The sequence below is a fragment of the Ctenopharyngodon idella genome, chromosome 24 (genome assembly GCF_019924925.1).
Source record: "Ctenopharyngodon idella isolate HZGC_01 chromosome 24, HZGC01, whole genome shotgun sequence".
In the NCBI taxonomy this organism is placed as follows: Eukaryota; Metazoa; Chordata; class Actinopteri; order Cypriniformes; family Xenocyprididae; genus Ctenopharyngodon; species Ctenopharyngodon idella.
In genome coordinates this window covers 7463293-7481206 of record NC_067243.1, presented here as the reverse complement: position 1 = coordinate 7481206, position 17914 = coordinate 7463293, and the positions used below count along the sequence as shown (strand labels likewise).

Here is a 17914-nt window from a genome sequence, read left to right as displayed (position 1 = left end):
AACCCCGACATGTACAAACGTATCTGAATGCAGTTTTAGGAAATATTCTGTTACATATTTTTTACCGATTTATGCCGTCCTACCGCAACTATTTGTGGCCAGGGAGTGGGACACGACATGTTTGCTGGGTAATTATTATAATGTACCTTTAAATAGCTAATATAGGCCTATTTGACCTGAGTAAAAAAAAATGTTACGGGATTAAATCTTTTATGATAAAAGGACATTAGCATGTCACAAGGTCCTAGAAAACCTGGAAATGAATTTCCTAAATGTGATGTGTAGGCCAGGAGAAGAAATGGCAATTAATAAAATGCTAAAAATGTCATGAAAAATTAAAAGAAATTCTTATAGTGTAGAAGTTTCATTTCTAAAGTATTAGGCTAGATGTCTTTTGTAAATGCAAGCTTTTTTTAAGAAAAAACAAAAGGCAGAAAAAATTATGCAAAATGTTGCAATTTCTTGGTCAGAACCATCATTTTAATATTAAATACGTTTTATAGTACTTTATTAAATTTATTAACTTTAATAAACATAAAACTTTTTTTGTTTTAATGTAATTGTTTTAACTCAATGGTAACTGTGAGTGACCGTCACACTTTAGGTCACAAAACAAAATAATCCTGCTGTTTTAGTTTAGGGCCAGTAGAGGGCGCCATAAACCACATAAACCATCCCTGTTTATGTAATATGGCCCAACACTTCAAGCTCATAAAGTGTGTATAATCTCCTGATGCCTTTTTCAGATTCACGGCGAGTAAACAGACACTCGATAACAATAAAGCATTGAGAATCTGCACACAGCTGATAACATAGGCCTATTACATAAACAGCATCACGGTTCATGGTATCTATCAGAGTGTTCTAGGAGTTTAAAACCTCTTAGTATCTTTAGCACCTTACTGTCATGTGAGAAATGGAAAGGAACATGATGATGATGTGCGTTTGTTCCGACAGGATATGAAAGGATTATTGTGTGAGTCAGGGTGTAAGCCTGATTCTGTTTGTATGTGTAAGCCTGTGTTGATTCACCAGGGGACATCGTGCTTCTGTTATTATGCACACGTGAACCTGATTAGTGCACTCTGCAACCGAGGAACATACGATACACACATCCTTCAACTCACACACACTACAGGTAAGACACTTTCATTTAATGTCCTGTAATCAATACTAATATACAGATAAACCAATTTACAGTTATACTTGGTTGCATTGGACAAATTATGATTGTTAAATAATTATATATAATAATTATGGTTAAATTATATATTTTATTATTATTACATAGCAAAATCTTAAATTATTTTATTCTAAGTATTATAAAAGTTAAATGTTTTTGTCATTTAAGTTAGTTAATTAAAAGTTTTTTTTTTATTAAAATTACAGTAGTAGTAGTATTTCATAGCAACAATTTAAATTATTTTATTATAAATATAAATTGAAATAAAATTATAAATATTCAGGTTTTTTAGTTACTATTTTAAAAGTTTTTACTACAATGAAGTGAAGTGAGTATCATATAGTATTCAGTGTTGGGTGTAATGCATTACTAAGTAATTAATTACTGTAATTTTCCCTTGAAAAAAGTAAAGTAAGGGATTACTCTTTTTTATCGCATTAAATATAGTCTATAACAATTCTATATAGACATTTAACATCAAATTTTAATGCTTTGAATGTAACCTTCTCTCTTTAAATAGCTACTTTGGTCAGTCCAAGAATAATTTATGCATTTTTTATTGTTTATTTAAAAATTAAAAGAGGAGTTTCATGTCTATCCTTGTATTGTTCAACTGGACGATGTTGATATAGGATTTATAAAATATTTAGTATTAAATAATGCAATACGTTTTAGAGAGAGAGTAATTAATCTAACTAAACTGTTGAAAATGTAATTAGTAAATTAATTACTTTTTTACAGTAACTTACCGAATATCGGTAGTATTATGACATTGTATGTTTTTAATTGTTCTTTCATGAAGGTTTGAGGCAGCATGGACCAAAAGCTGCAATGTTGGATACATTAATGTGTTCAAAGCTAGCGCTTTTTCATGCTTAATGTTATTTCCAAAGTCGGACACCAAGTGTATCATATTCATGGAAATTGACAGAAATATTGAGTAGCAGAAATAAATGAACTACACTGAGATACTGATTTGCATAAATATAAACTGTTTGTGCATGTCAGCAGAATGTGTAGTCTGGATGAGGTTCCGTTTAAAGTCGCCCTGGACTCTGTGGAGATACAGTTGGGTCAGAAAGAGCCGGTCGCAGCTCCTGAAATAAAGATCCCAGACTGTGCTCAAATATTGCGTGATACAAAGGTAAGAATGCAACAGTAAACTCATAACTAATGATTTAAGGCCCGTTCATACCAAGAACGATAACTATAAAGATACATTTGCGTCCACGCCAACGAACGATAACGGTCTGTTCATTGTAAGCTCACGCGCTGCGGTTTCAAAGTGTGTAACGTTTTTGATGTTCTTGTTGCATTTACACGGCCTTAACCAGCAGATGTCCTCAGCATGCTATGTTTCGAGTGAACAGATAGTGTATTCGATCTAATCTAACAGTGAATTTAGCTGTCGAAGTCAATATAGTGGAATAAAAACAACGCCTAGTCTTTTTCACTGCAGCTTCAAAGGCAGCAAGACAGTGTTGTCGAAACTAGCGCTGGATACCTGAGGTAAATTTATGTTACACTGTTTCCTAGCCTGACATAATGATCTCATCGTTAATACTTCTCACCATTTATTCCGAGGGTATTAAAGATTGTTTTCCATATATCCATTTTCTTTAAAGTATCCTTGAAAAGGGGGTTTGACTTGTCAAACAGTGGTGGATTTCGGCGATTAAAGCGCGAACCCTTAAATTAGAACGGATTCTGATTGGCTGACAGTGTTTTATCGTTGAACAGCTGGGGGTTAGGGCATGGTTAGCCAACGATATCGTTTCTCTATGTCATTATAGACCTTATTTACCAGAGAAACAAGCGCGCCGCCATCTTTAGAATATTGTCTTTGAACTTCCGTTTTTGCGGTAGCTCTGTATATTTCTGTGGCATCGCTGTTGAAGAATAATTAGCTGGTGAAGTGGATTTACTTAATGTAGAGTTAATAAAAGTTATCATGAGCATTGTTATGTTTAAAGCAGATGTCTTAACAAATATCAGTAGACCGGGAAGATTTTAAAATGAGCAGTTCTTTCATAAATACATAAGATCGCTGTGGAAATACAAGCCGGAAGTCAAAAGACAACGAGCGCAGCGCTGAAAAGGGGCGGGGCTACATAAGGTCTAGCTGTGGTGTGGACTGATGACTGAGGACCGTTAAAATAACGGTCATCAATATCGTAAATCCTGCAAAAAAAAAATAAATTTTCACTTAAAAAAAAAATTTATGTACATTTTTAATTCTATACTTAGAATTATTACCGTTGCATCAAATTACAAAAAATTAGTTAATGCTGATGTGAGGGCGTTTCTAATACAGCGGCTATGGAAGTGACGGTAAAAATAACATCTTTCTCTCTTCTGACTGCCGTTATCAATCGCTCCCTTTTTCCCCCCCTCTTTTTGGAAGTTATGAAAACACTATTGTGGAGTTTAATTTTGCTATTTGTGCAAATGGAAAAACAAAAAAAATATATTTAGCGCAGTATTCACCGCTATAAAAGTTTACCCAACTATGATGACTTCCGCTTCTGAGAAACCCAGAAATGTGAAAAGGGTCTATTCTTTTGTAATTAGAATGATTTTTAGGACTATATCTTTTTGTTATTGTTATCATTCTTGGTGTGAAAGGGCCTTTACAATCTGTAGGAGCTTATTTTTCTTAATGCTCACATGTTGTCCTGTTCGGCAGTATTCATTCACTCTGGAGAAACGGATCATGGCTGTATTGGGAGAACAGCAGCGGAAGAAAAGGAAGGCCAAAAAAGCGCCCCCGAGTGTGTCCCCTACTTGCCCACCATTTTGGCTGATGTTCAGCAGCCCACAGCAGAGCCGTATGGTGCGCATCAGAAGCGCAGAATTTTGGGAACTGGGCCCACGTCCCCGCAGCTTAAGCCTCAGCGCTGCTGACTCGCATAGGCCCCGCCCACTGCGGGCAGTCCAGTTCCTAATCGCCGACACAGACTGCGAGGGCGGCTCAGATGACGAGAGCTCGTCTACTGAGGAGGATGATGCTCATTGCAGAGAAAGACCGCAGAGCTCCGGCTCGCAGTGCCTGCGATGTTCTGTTCGTCAGAGCCAGCGAGGCTCCACCCCTCGCCCCGCCCCTTCCTGCGCCCCTCCACTCCACAAGGCCCGACCGAGCTCCGCCTCCTCTCTAAAAGACATACGGAAGCCTGTCCCCCCTGCCCTCAGCCAGACGCCGCAGGGCAGTCCTCACAGCTCCAGAGCCCCCCGCAGGAAGCCTGTCGTAATGAGAAACAGCGGGCGGCGGAACTCACACACCCTCCTACAGCCGAGACCCTCGTCCGCAGGACCGCTACCCTCAGCCAGGCCTCAGAAACCCGCCTCAAATGTAATATACACACACTGTCGATCCATAAATCTTTTTAAAGATTACTGTTAAACTGATTTGTTGTTACTGGTGCGTTTTAGGGTGTGCGCCCGCGGACGTCCGCAGGGCTGCAGGACGCTCCAGCAGACCTGCTGTGTGCTTTGAGTCAAGAAGAAAGGGATCTTCTTGAAGCCGTTACACAACAAGGATACACACTGCGCACTGCCATACTAGCACTGCAGAGGACAGGACCCAAGAGCCTTGATCAGGTAACACGCACTGCACGCAAAGGCACACAATATAAAAAACACATTCTGTCTCTCATTCTTTATTGATTTCCTTCAGATTTTGAGTTACCTGACTTCATGTGATCGTCTCTGTCGGCTGGGTTACGAGAAGACTCAGGTGGAAGAAGCTTTGGAGATGTTCCAGAACTGTGAGAGCAAAGTGAGACCTGGAAAAGACACCTCACCAATCAGCATCCAGCGCACAGAACACCCATTGAATCAGCATATAGCGCTCTAAACACTCAACCAATTGGCATCCAGCACATGAAACACCCTTAAACCTAGGGCACGTTCAAGCTCAAACCGGTGCATGTTTCCTGGAAATGGTGTGCAACGGGGTTTGAGATGCGTTTTCACTTGTTTGTTGGGTGTGTCAAAAATGTCAGCCCAATCAGCAGCAACATGTATATAGAGACAGCTCGCACAATGCGTCAAAGTAAAGTTGTTTACAAATGTGTCCGCTGCAGCTCGGTCTACACAAGGGCAGTGACTGTAACATCGAGCGTATTTTGCAGTATTAAACACGTATTTATACCGATTTCATCAGGCTCCGAAAATTCTTCAAAAAAAAAAAAGCACAAAGAATGGCCTTCTCAGCTGCCATAGTTGCAACTCTTGCGTCATCAGAACGGGGTGTTCAACGCACCACCGTTTCCGTTTAAAAAACGTTTTGCAATGTTTTGTCGGGGCTGAACGCAGCCCAGTATTTAGTGCTCCAAACACTCAACCTATCAGAATCCAGTGCACAAAATATCCCTCAAATCAGCATTTAGCACGCCAAACACTCAACAAATTGCCATCCAGCAGTCAAAACACCCCTCAATCCAGTATTTAGCGCTCCAAACACTCAACCAATCGGCATCCAGTGCACAAAACATCCTTCAAATTAGCATTTAGCGCTTTAAACACTCGACCAGTTCAGCATTTAGCACATCAAATATATCAACCTGATATATAGTAAGTAACTGTATTAACTTTTTGTTTTTCTCTCAGGCTTCAGAGTTCCTGTTTCTGCTGGCTCAGTTCTGTGAGATGGGTTTCCAGCAGAGCACCATTAAAGAAGTTTTACTGGTGCACGAGAACCATAAAGAGAGAGCCCTGGAGGAGCTTATGACCCGGAGCGGCTGAGAAACCACAAGATGTGAACAAATCGCCTCCTCCGTGAATGAAATAATCCTGAGCTTCAGCATGAATGATGGAATGAACAAATTCGAATGACTCCTCAACTCCATTAATGAAAGTATAAATGAATCATCAGCTACATGAGCAAATGAATCAGTCTTCAAATGCATTAATGAATTAATGAATCTCTATCTTCAGCTCCATAAATTAATGTATAAATACTTACAAATCTTTCTGAATGAATAAATTCTTTGCAGCTTTAATACTTAACTCTTTCATGGAGAAGAGGTGCTGTTTGATGCTTTGATTTCATTGTATTATTGTTTATTATGTTGATGTCACGTGATTAACTGTAGATCTGGAAAAACAGATTAATCACCTAGATGATGAGAACCATCATGATGAAGATTAATCGCTTAGTAAAAAAGTTACATCTTTTGAAAAGAGCCGGGACAGTTTGAATGACTTTAATTAAACACTATATTGTGTCATTTATTCTGCATCAATAAATTAGTTTGTATTGTATTCTACATGTTTAGAATTTAATAAAAATGTTCTCATAAAAGTTATCATCACTTATTAATCAATAATCACGGTTTGATTACATTCAGTTCTGCTGATTAAAGGTTCCGAAATCATCAGCGTCATTCACTTCTGGTTTAACCGGTCAGTCAGCTGGCTTGAACTGTCAGCCAATCAGTGTGCTGGAATATTCCATATGACGTCCGTCAGCCTATCAGCGAGCATGATGTAGTTGTCTAGCTTGGTCTCGGCCAATCAGAGACCAGAGGCGTATCGGTGCGGCGTTTGAATTTTTTAGTCAGCGGTTCAAGCCCAGCGTCGGATAGATCGTGAAGTAAAGCGTAAAACAAAGTTTAGAAGTGTCAAAATATCATTTATCGATTGTGTAAATCTCATCGGAGATCTGTGGCGAAGGACAGGATGAGGAAGAGGTAAGAGGGAGAGTTTGAAACTATGTGTTTATTTGTAGATTAGTATAACAATGTATTGTGTTTTAGCTTTAGTTTCCGATACTAACGTTTTACTGAAAGTAATAATTCGGTCAAAAATATCTATATTTTCGTGATTTGTTTGAGTGATTTTAGTTTAATTTAAAATTACAGATGGATTTAGCATTAGCACGTTATGAAAATACTCTAAACGTCCTTTTCAGTATTAGCAATGATAATAATTCTGCTGTTATTGGAAAATATAATGATTTTATTATTAAATTATGCTGTACAACTTATTAATACAAATATAAACATCGCGACGCCCTTTTTCAGTAATAGCGATGCTAATAATTCTGCTATTGTAAAGTATAATGATTATTCAGTAATTTAGACAGCAATCAATAATTCTACACATTTTTAATGATCATTTATTGATAAAAAAAATAATTCTTCTGCTTATATTTATAAACATGGTGAAGCCCTTTTTTCATCAATAGCAATGATGATAATTCTGTAATTCTGATATTATTGGAAAATATAATGATTTTATTGTTCAGTAATTCAGACACCAATCAATATTGCTGCATATTTAATTTAATAAAATTGATTCTGCTAATTTATAAACATTGTGAAGCCCTTTTCCACCAATAGCAATGATAATCAATAATTCTGATATTTTTGGGAAAATGTAATGATTTTATTATTCAATAATTTAGACAGCAATCAATAATGATACACATTTTAATGATAATTTATTAATAAAAATGATTCGTCTGCTTATATTTATAAACATTGTGAAGCCCTTTTCCATCAATAGCAATGATAATCAGTAATTCTGATGTTATTGGAAAATATAATGATTTTATTGTTTAATTTAGACAGCAATCAATAATGCTACACATTTTTTTCACATTTTCATCAATAGCAATGATAATAATTCTGATATTTTTGGAAAATATAGGATTTTATTGTTCAGTAATTCAGTAATTCTTAATGATAATTTATTAATAAATATTATTCTGCTAATTTATAAACACTGTGAAGCCTTTTTCTTGTAATAGCAATGATAATCAATAATTATGCTATTATTGGAATATAATGATTTTATTATTCAATAACACAGACAGCAATCAATAATGCTGCACATTCTTAAAGCTCAATTATTGATACAAATTATTATTCTGCTCTTATTAGGAAAAAATATTATTCAATAATACAGACAGCCATCATTAATGCTGCACATTTTTAGTGATCTTTTACTAATAAAAATTATTTGTGAACAAACCCTTTTCCAATAGAAATGGACACATCTAATAAGTATAATAGTAGAATAATGCTGTTGATTTGATCATTTATTCATCCATAAGAATAACACTCAGACTGTTTTTATGGTATTTAATTTGACATCTGACCCTTTAAATGGCATCTAAGATACCAGGATGTATTAATGTAAATCTGAATGTAATTTCAGTGAGATCCACGCTGCGGAGTCTGTCTCATATCTGAACAATGCTCTTGGTGAGCTGAAGGACATCTGGGAGGAGATCGGGATCCCAGAGGACCAGAGGCTGCAGCGCACGGACGCCGTTCACATGCACATCAAGGTCAGTTCAGGTCATGTGCGGCTCTCATCGACTGGAGAGTGGCGACACCGATTCAATGTGAAATCTTCATTGTGATTTCAGAACCTGCTGGACATGATGATCGCAGAGGAGGAGGGGTTGAAGAAACGCTTGATGAGCAGTATTGAAGCATGCAGAAAAGAGGTGGCCAGCCTGTGTGATGAACTTCAGGTGCAGGAGTGTCAGGTGAGTGTTTTGTTTATCTGCATGAAGTCTTGGGTGCAAACCTGTGCCATCGAACTCCCAGACGTTCTGTAAAGCCGGCCAATCAGATTGGAGATTGTGTGTGTTTGGCAGGAGGAAGACGGTCTTACGATGCTTCAGTTGGAGAAGGATCTCCGTACGCAGGTCAAGATGATGCTGAAGGAGAAGAGTGGGCGTCAGAGCGAGCTGAAGTGTCTGATTCAGCAGGATCAAGATCTGTGTGATGTCCTGTGTGATGACCTCTTCCCTATCCACCCCGAACGAGTGCCGTCACAACAGCAGCTGCAGAACTACAGGGAACATATCAACGCCCGCAACCAGGAGAAGGTAAAATAGACTCACAAAGCTGAGTAGCACTTTAAACTGTCTTTTTGTTTGATTGTTTTTTAGTATGTGAAGTAGTATGTAATACACTATATTGAAAGGTTACTTCACCCAAAAATGAAAATTATCCCATGATTTTTTTTCCCGGGTTAGTGGCATCACCTGACCCAAAAATGTACATAAACCCTGCCCCCCAGGAACACACATCAAAAGGGGTGAGGCCATGTTGGGCTGCTTTAGAGAAGGGGAAGAGTTGCTGTAGTAGAATTTTGTTGACATGACGTCATTTTACGCCGGACTGCTTCACAAACGAGGGTCAATTCAACGCTTGATTTGAACAAAAGATTAACATGACGGCACATGCTAGTTGATGAGTTGAATCAACTCCACAGCAACTACATAAATTTATCCACTAACCATTCAGAAACGTCCAGTTTCATTCTAAAAGTTGTAACTTCTTCCTGAGTCTCTCCATCAGTGTCGACTCCGGTTGGAACAATGTAAGGCTGAACACCGTTACTGACAATCCTTATTTTTGCTGCGTGAGATTCTCCAGTTTTGTTGTTGTTGAGCAACCGAAGTGTGAGCTGTTAAAGCTCCGCCCTCTTCTGGAAAGTGGGCGGGAGCAGCAGCTCATTTGCATTTAAAAGGACACACACAAAAACGACGTGTGGGCAAATTTGACAAGCTATAATAAATTATCTAATGATATGATTTAATAATAATTGACGACAAATGAGGACCAAATCATCATATTAGAATGATTTCTGAAGGATCATGTGACACTGAAAACTGGAGTAATGATGCTGAAAATTCAGATTAGCATCACAAGGATTGTTACATTTTCAAAAATCTTATTTATTCCAAACTTTTGTCCACTAGTGTATCCTACATTCATAAATGAATAATGTGTTAGTTTGCCTCTCTGAATGTGAAAATGTATCCAGAATGGTTACAGGAAGTGTGCTTGTGTGTGTTTACAGGAGCGTCGTCATGCCGAGTTTGTGGAAATGAAGCGTCAGGTCACAGTGTTGATGGAGGATTTGGAGCAGCATCCTGACACAACCTTTGAGAAAGACGCTGTGTGTGAGGATGAAGACGCTTTCTGCCTCTCTTTGGAAAACATCAGCTCACTTAAAGTGTTACTGCGGCAGGTACGCACACTCGTCTTCACACAATTCATTCAGCTGTTCCTATTAATAATTATTTATTTGCATTTTTATTCAGCAAGGACGCATTAAATTGTAAAAGTAACCGCAAAGACATTTATAATGTTACATGTACTTACTATAGTAATAACAGTAAATTATGCATAATTACATGCAACTAACCCCGAACCCTAATCCTAACCCTACTGTAATTACACGTTGTTAATTAATTTTACACTGTACTTAAATGTATAAATACAAGGACACCTTAAAATAAAGGGAACCTTATTATGCCAATGTTTGGTTTTCAGTTTCAGTAGGTGAAATGTCACTGGTTAATGGTGTGTGTGTTTGTGTGTGTTGTATTTCAGCTGGAGAGCCGTAAAGCTGAAAGTGAAGCGCTGTGTGTGTCCATCCGTAGCCGTATTGAGGAATTGTGGGAGATGTTGCAGATTCCTGTGGAAGAAAGAGAGAGTCTGATGCAAAACACCCGCACTAGCACAAAGAGCAGATTGAACGCAGTAAGTACACTCGCATCTGTCACCAAAGTAGGTCATGTTGTTTCGTCTTGAGCTTCTGCTGAAATTATAAAACACTCTTTCTCACTGTGTCACAGCTGCAGGCAGAGCTTCAGCGATTGGAGGAGCTGAAGAAGAAAAACATTGAGCGTGTTATTCATACAATCCGATCAGAGATCGTCAAGTTTTGGGAGAAATGTTACTACAGCCCGGAGCAGAGACAAGCCTTCGTTCCTTATCACAGTGGTATGCTAATGGCTCATTTTCAAGAACTTGGCTGAATCCCAATTTGCATACTTCAGAGTACAAAAAGTACCTGCTGTGATGCTGGTGGGAAAGTACATACTTGAGAATGTAGTTGAGGGAATTATTACAATTTTATGTTGATGCCACATTACACTCATGCATACAGTGATGTAGCAAAAGGCTTTGTGGATAATATCAGCCCAAAAACATGGGTGTATACTTCAAAAACAAATAGTTTAAATTTGAGACCAACCTAATCTTAAGTCACCATTAAAAATCAAAATTGACGATTCTTATTTTTAATGGAATACTTTTTAATTCATGTGCCCTCGTAATCTTTAATCAAAATAACTTCCCCTCCCTCTCACAGCAACTTCTCTGATGTGTTTACTGGTGTGAGGGCGGGGCAACCTGTCACTCACATGAGATCGACCAATAGCAAACCACAACCATCTAATCAATTTCAAATGGACAAAATCAAGCCCTGTCCTACATTGTTTTTTTTTTTTTTCAAAAAAAAAAAAAAAAAACCCTGTTTCACTCAGATATACGTCACAATAAAGAATAAAGGACAATTGCAACGTCCATTTCATGCCGACTTTAAAGGGTTAGTTCACCCAAAAATGCAATTCTGTCATTATACTCACCCTCATGTCGTTCCACACCTGTAAGACCTTCGTTCATCTTCAGAACACAAATTAAGATATTTTTGATGAAATCCGAGGGTTTTGAACCACATACAGTTGTGCTAAAAATTATTCATACCCTTAGTAAATATGACCAAAGAAGGCTGTGAAAATAAATCTGCATCGTTAATCATTTTGATCTTTTATTGTAAAAATCTACAAAAATCCAACCTTTCATTGGAGAATAATAATTTTAAATGGGGGGGAAAATCTCATTATGAAATAAATGTTTTTCTCTAATACACATTGTTCACAATTAATCATACCCTTTTATTCAATACTTTTTGCAACCTCGTTTTGCCAAGATAACAGCTCTGAGTCTTCTCCTATAATGCCTGATGAGTTTGGAGAACACCTGACAAGAGATCAGAGACCATTCCTTCATACAGAATCTCTCCAGATCCTTCAGATTCCCAGCTCCATGTCGGTGCTTCTTCTCTTCAGTTCACTCCACTCATTTTCTTTAGGGTTCAGGTCAGGGGACTGGGATAGCCATGGCAGAAGCTTGGTTTTGTGCTCAGTGACCCATTTTTGTGTTGATTTTGGTGTTTGTTTTGGATCATTGTCCTGTTGGAAGATCCAACCACAGCCCATTATTGGATTTATAACAGGGACAGTCAGGTTTTGATTTTTTTTTTATCTGTTGGTATTTGATAGAATCCATTATTCCATGTATCTGATCAAGATGTCCAGGACCTCCGGCAGAAAAATAGGCCCACAACATTAAAGATACAGCCGTATATTGCATTGTACACATGGTGTACTTTTTACCCCTGTGTGCACCAAACCCATCTTAAGTGTTTGCTGCCAAAAAAAGCAAATTTTTTGTTTCATCTGACCATAGAACCCATCCCGTTTGAAGTTCCAGTAGTGCCAGTTACTTTTCAAATGTTCTATGGTCAGATGAAACAAAAAAAAGAGCTTTTTGGCAGCAAACACTTAAGATGGGTTTGGTGCACACAGGGGTAAAAAGTACCCCATGTGTACAATGCAATATACGGCTGTATCTTTAATGTTGTGGGCCTATTTTTCTGCCGGAGGTCCTGGACATCTTGATCAGATACATGGAATAATGGATTCTATCAAATACCAAAAGATAAAAAATCAAAACCTGACTGTCCCTGCTAGAACTCTTATAATGGGCCATGGTTGGATCTTCCAACAGGACAATGATCCAAAACAAACATCAAAATCAACACAAAAATGGGTCACTGAGCACAAAACCAAGCTTCTGCCATGGCCATCCCAGTCCCCTGACCTGAAGCTGTTATCTAAAAGGACGTTGCAAAAAGTATTGAATAAAAAGGTATGATTAATTGTGAGCAATGTGTATTAGAGAAAAACATTTATTTCATAATGAGATTTTCCCCCCATTTAAAATTATTATTCTCCAATGAAAGGTTGGATTTTTGTAGATTTTTAAAATAAAAGATCAAAATGATTAACGATGCAGATTTATTTTCACAGCCTTCTTTGGTCATATTTACTAAGGGTATGAATAATTTTTAGCACAACTGTAGGCAGCAACGTCATTACACCTTTTGAGGTCCATAAAGGTACTAAAGACATCGTTAAAATAATCCAGGTGACTACAGCGGTTCAACCTTAATGTTATGAACGTCGAGAATCATTTTTGTGCGCATAAACAAAACAAAAATAATGACTTTATTCAACAATTTTTTCTCTTCCCTGTCAGTCTCATATGCCGTTTATGTTGCAAACACAGTGCAGCGCTTCCGGGTTCTACATCAGAACACCGACTCATTATTGGCCGGCTCCTGCGTCAGAATCACACGCATGCATTGTGCTGCTCACGTGAACAGCATCGGCTAGTATTGAGCCCACGTTCTGATGTAAACAGAAACGTTGCACTGTGTTTACCTCGTCAACAGTGTAGTCGTTATTTTTGTTTTTGTGCACAAAAATATATTCTCGTTGCTTCATAACATTAAGGTTGGACCACTGTAGTCACATCGACTATTGTAACGATGTCTTTACTACCTTTCTGGGCCTTGAAAAGTGACTTTGCTGCCTATGTTGTGGTTCAGAAACCCTCAGATTTTATCAAAAATATCTTAATTTGTGTTCTGAAGATGAACGAAGGTCTTATGGGATTGGAATGACATGAGGGTGAGTAAATGATGACAGAAATTTCATTTTTGGGTGAACCAACCCTTTATTCTGGGTAGTAAAGATTTTATGTTAATTGGGATTGAGCAATACTATGTAATGTGTTAGGTACACAGAGATTGGTTGACGATTGATTTTGTTGTTTTGTGCTGTTAGACGATCTGGACGAGGAGGTGTTGTTTGAACATGAGCTGGAGTTGGAACGATTAAAGCAGGATTTTACAGAACACGGTGAGCTGTATGACGCCGTTTCCACCTGGAGCAGCAACTGGACTCTCTATCAGGAGCTGGAGGTGAGGAATCATGGGAAATTATCTGACAAGATTCCTAAACCTAGTAAAGAGCTTTCTGAAATTAAATCTAATTATGATTGCTCTTCTTTCTCCAGAAAAAAGCCACAGACCCGTCTCGCTTTAACAACAGAGGAGGAAACCTGCTGAAGGAGGAGAAACAGAGAGTCGACCTGCAGAAGAGTTTGCCGAAGGTTTGAGCTGCTCTTTAAGCAAACTCTGATTGACTGGAATGGCTGGTATGCTAATATGTCTTTGTTTTGTTTGATTGGTCAGCTGGAGAAGAGTCTGAAGGCTCAGATTGACCAGTGGGAAGCGGCGCACTGTAAGGAGTTCCGTGTGAACGGACAGCCGTTCCTGCAGTATGTGGAAGACCAGTGGGATCAACACCGTATGGAGAAAGAGAGAGAAAAACAGGAACGGGTATGAACGGTTTCTTCTTGAAATTACTCCTCCTGACATTGTTAATTTGATCTAATATTACTCTGAAGTTCTTGATAATTCTGACATGATGTTTGTACTTTGCAGCAAATGAAGAAATTGAAGCAGACGGAGGAAGATCTGCTGTACGGCACCGTCATCAGAACCCCAACCAAGAGGAGAATCGCTGGAACCCCAACACCTAGCAAAACACGCAAGGTACTGATGGAATATGTGTACCAATTGTCGACCGATTAAGTTTATCAAATGTTACATTTAAATGCTTTTATAGTTATCAAAAAATGTAAATTTATAATTTGCCAAAAATCTGTTGGGCTTATTGATTGTTTGATTTCATTTGTTTTGTTTTGTTTGCTTTTTAAAAAAAAGCACACACTATTTATGTGTTTATGTGGTTTTTTTCTTTTTCTTTTTAGCTAATCTCCACCTCCAGCATGTGTAGCTCCACCCCCAACACGACACTCCGTTCCATATGCTCCTCCCCTTCTATGAGACCGCCCCTTTCCTCTAGCAAGGTGAGTTATGCTGTTTTAAACACTGGATGTTTCACACTATTATATTATACATTCATTTTTATTATCGTCAATAATAATATAAATTGCTTCTCCACTAGTTGGGTGCGCGAACACCTGCTCGTGGCCGAACCCCTCGTGGTCTGGAGAGGAATAAGGAGAATATTTCTCATCTGAGCGGAGCTTTGCGCACAATGACCGCCAGCCCTCACAGAAACTACTCCATCACGTCCGTGGCCTCCTCCTACTCAGAGTTTGCAGTAAGTTCATTATCTTGCCTTTAGCAGTCTAGACACACAGGCAGCAGATGTAATCGAGTGACCCCCGTGTGCTTATTCTGCCTTCTGTTATAGAAGGATTCTGAATCCACTTCAGCGTCCAGGTCTGTATGTCTAAGAATGTTCACTGTCCATCACACTAACACACACTCTTCTCGCCTAACCCGACTAACAGAGGAGGGTCTGTGTGCACTTTCAGCTTCTAACAGTGAAGTGAGCACTTGGAGAATGACAGAAGCACAACTGAAATCCAATCAGATGTTTTTAAAGACCCCATGAAATTTGAAGTTTTGTGGCATTTATGTGGTTTTGCCTGTTAACTGTCAGTGACCTGGTAGCCGGTGACTTGGCGAGCCAGGGACTTTCCCTATCACATATTTTAGTAATCATCATAAATTAGCTATCATTCAAGCTTGAAATTGGACATTGCGTTACCATGAAAACCGTACTTTAATTGTCACCCCCGTACCCCTTAACTGTCACTGCCCTTTTTGAGCATAGACATGAAAATGCACTGTCCAAACCTAAATGGTTGTAATTCAAGAATGCTTTGATATATAGACATAAGGTTTGTCTTGTTTTAAAGAAGACACTCAGCAGATTATTCCTGAAGTGAATAAAAAATAAAAGTATGAAAAAGTTATGGAAGTTTGTATTTATTTTATCAAATATTTTTTACTCTAAAATTGCTATCAAATCAAAGCCATATATCTAAACAAGTTGTGTTCTAAATTTGAAGTTGATATCACAAAAATTAAAGTTCCCATGAGATTTTGTTTAGGCGTTGTACCAAAAATATCCACCGGGTGTCACCCATATTCCTTTTAAATTTTTTTTGATGTACAAATTGATACATTTCTATCCAAATATCACTTCTATCACAAAACAGTCACCAAATATGGAACCTTGATACTCAGACCTTTCCGATGATATGTGTTTTGTCAAGATTTGAAAAAGTTTTAAATATAAAGTAGTTAAAATAATATTTGTAATATGAAACCTGACACCGCCCACTAGGGGAGGAGCCTGCTAAAAGAAATTAGTGTATCGTTTCCATAGTGTAACAATGTCCAATTTCAAAACGGTTTGCACAGGATGAATTTTGAGTTTGTAAGCTTTCTAATGATAACTAATTTATGATGATTACTAAAATATGCGCTAAATAAAAAGTGCGCCAAATGTCCAATTTTTGTGATATTTACTTCAAATTTGGAACAGAACTTGGTTAGACTTGTGCCTTTTATTTTCTAGCAATTTTAGTCAATTGTTTTGTAAAATGTATGTTTTGTATAAAATGAAAAAATGTTTAGTGCTTTACAATAAACTTAAATGTATTACCTTTTTTGTTTACACTTTCAGAAGTGCTTTCACTTTTGCGATTAATCTGTTGAGTGTCTTCTTTAAAAATGCATGAATTACAACCATTTAATTTCAAATCTATGCTCAAAAAGGACAAGGTGGGTGACAGTTAACAGGTTAAAAAGGAAATGGCAACCTGAATGTTGTCAAAATCATTTAATTGGGTCTTTAAAGATTTGAAATGAGTATTTTCTGTTCATGGTTTCCTGGATTTACAGGTTTGCTGGGAAGAATGTTGAATTATTTAACAACAATCACTATTCCTTTAACTCTTAGAGCTGGCATGAAACGAAATATGCAAGTCTTTTCTTCCCTGTATTGTGACGTATATCTGAGTGAAACAGTTTCTCAAGCAAACAAAAAGTAGGATTGTACTTGATTTGTCCATTAGGAATAGATTGAATGGTTGTGGTTTGCTATTGGTGGATCTCATGTGAGTGACAGGTTGCCCCGCCCTCATGACAGTAAACGTATCATCAAAGAAAAGGATGTCGCTGCAAGAGGGAGGGGAAGTTATATTGATTAAAGATTATGAGGGCACTTGAATTAAATAAGAAAATAATGATTTGTGTTTTTTGCCAACAGCGGGAGCTCTCAAATTCTAAATCCAATGTCAAGACTGGAGTTCTGAACTCAACCATCACGCACTGAACGCAGGTGGATGGAAGCAGCTCGACTGAACTGATGGGCTTATATGAAGACAAAAAAGCTTTTATGGAGTATTGAATGTAAATCATTGTGACTTCGTTGCAGAATTGTAAATATTTTATCTCTGCTTTTTTACAATTTTTCTCTTGACTTGTTTTTTCCCTTTATTTAACTTTCCTTTTGAGTTTCAAACAAATGATTTTCTGTCTTTGAGTTTGACTTCTGCAGTTTTTATAAAAACTCTGTTAACACTGATTTTAGGGCTCTGAGATGGATTTTATCTTTTATACACTAAAATCACGATTTTAGACTTCATTTTCTGTAATTGCACAGCAACACTAAGTTACTTGGCATTACTCCTCTGAAATTACTGTTAACTGTAGTGGTTGGCATCCTGTAAATAAATGTTTTTGATGGGGACACTTCATATTTTGGAAGTCTGTGTTATTCATAATTTATACCTGAACAGTAACTTAAATAGCCATCGAACTAAAGATACACAATTAAAAAAATATAATAGGAACTTATTATTTTGACTTACTGTAGTGGCCCAATCAGACAACTTCTGACCCGCTACAAAAACTATAGAGCAGAGCCATGTAGAGAGATAGAAAGACGGTTCACTCATATTAGTT

At 37.7% G+C, this 17914-nt stretch overlaps 2 protein-coding genes across 6 annotated transcripts; both read left to right on the top strand.

Annotated features, from left to right (window-relative positions):
- The first annotated feature begins 766 nt into the window (after window positions 1-766).
- Window positions 767-6504, top strand: ubap1la (ubiquitin associated protein 1-like a). 3 transcript variants are annotated; one of them, XM_051884642.1, is made up of 6 exons: window positions 767-1138; window positions 2195-2327; window positions 3870-4532; window positions 4613-4780; window positions 4857-4958; window positions 5792-6504. In XM_051884642.1, the coding sequence occupies exons 2-6, from the start codon at window positions 2196-2198 to the stop codon at window positions 5924-5926; spliced, it is 1200 nt and encodes a 399-aa protein (XP_051740602.1). In that variant the 5' UTR covers window positions 767-1138; window position 2195; the 3' UTR covers window positions 5927-6504. The 3 variants fall into 3 exon arrangements, with proteins under 3 accessions (XP_051740602.1, XP_051740601.1, XP_051740603.1); XM_051884641.1 differs by having other exon boundaries at window positions 2192-2327; XM_051884643.1 differs by lacking the exons at window positions 767-1138; window positions 2195-2327 and adding an exon at window positions 2527-2692.
- Window positions 6505-6692: 188 nt separating this feature from the next.
- On the top strand, window positions 6693-17706 carry prc1a (protein regulator of cytokinesis 1a). Of its 3 annotated transcripts, none has more exons than XM_051884637.1 (15): window positions 6693-6873; window positions 8345-8477; window positions 8559-8681; window positions 8793-9026; window positions 10007-10177; window positions 10543-10692; window positions 10788-10935; window positions 13908-14044; window positions 14140-14235; window positions 14318-14464; window positions 14570-14680; window positions 14899-14997; window positions 15096-15254; window positions 15351-15376; window positions 17217-17706. In XM_051884637.1, exons 1-15 carry the CDS (start codon window positions 6863-6865, stop codon window positions 17260-17262), a joined length of 1791 nt encoding a protein of 596 aa, XP_051740597.1. In that variant the 5' UTR covers window positions 6693-6862; the 3' UTR covers window positions 17263-17706. The 3 variants fall into 3 exon arrangements, with proteins under 3 accessions (XP_051740597.1, XP_051740596.1, XP_051740598.1); XM_051884636.1 differs by having other exon boundaries at window positions 15348-15376; XM_051884638.1 differs by lacking the exon at window positions 15351-15376.
- The last annotated feature ends 208 nt before the right edge of the window (window positions 17707-17914 follow it).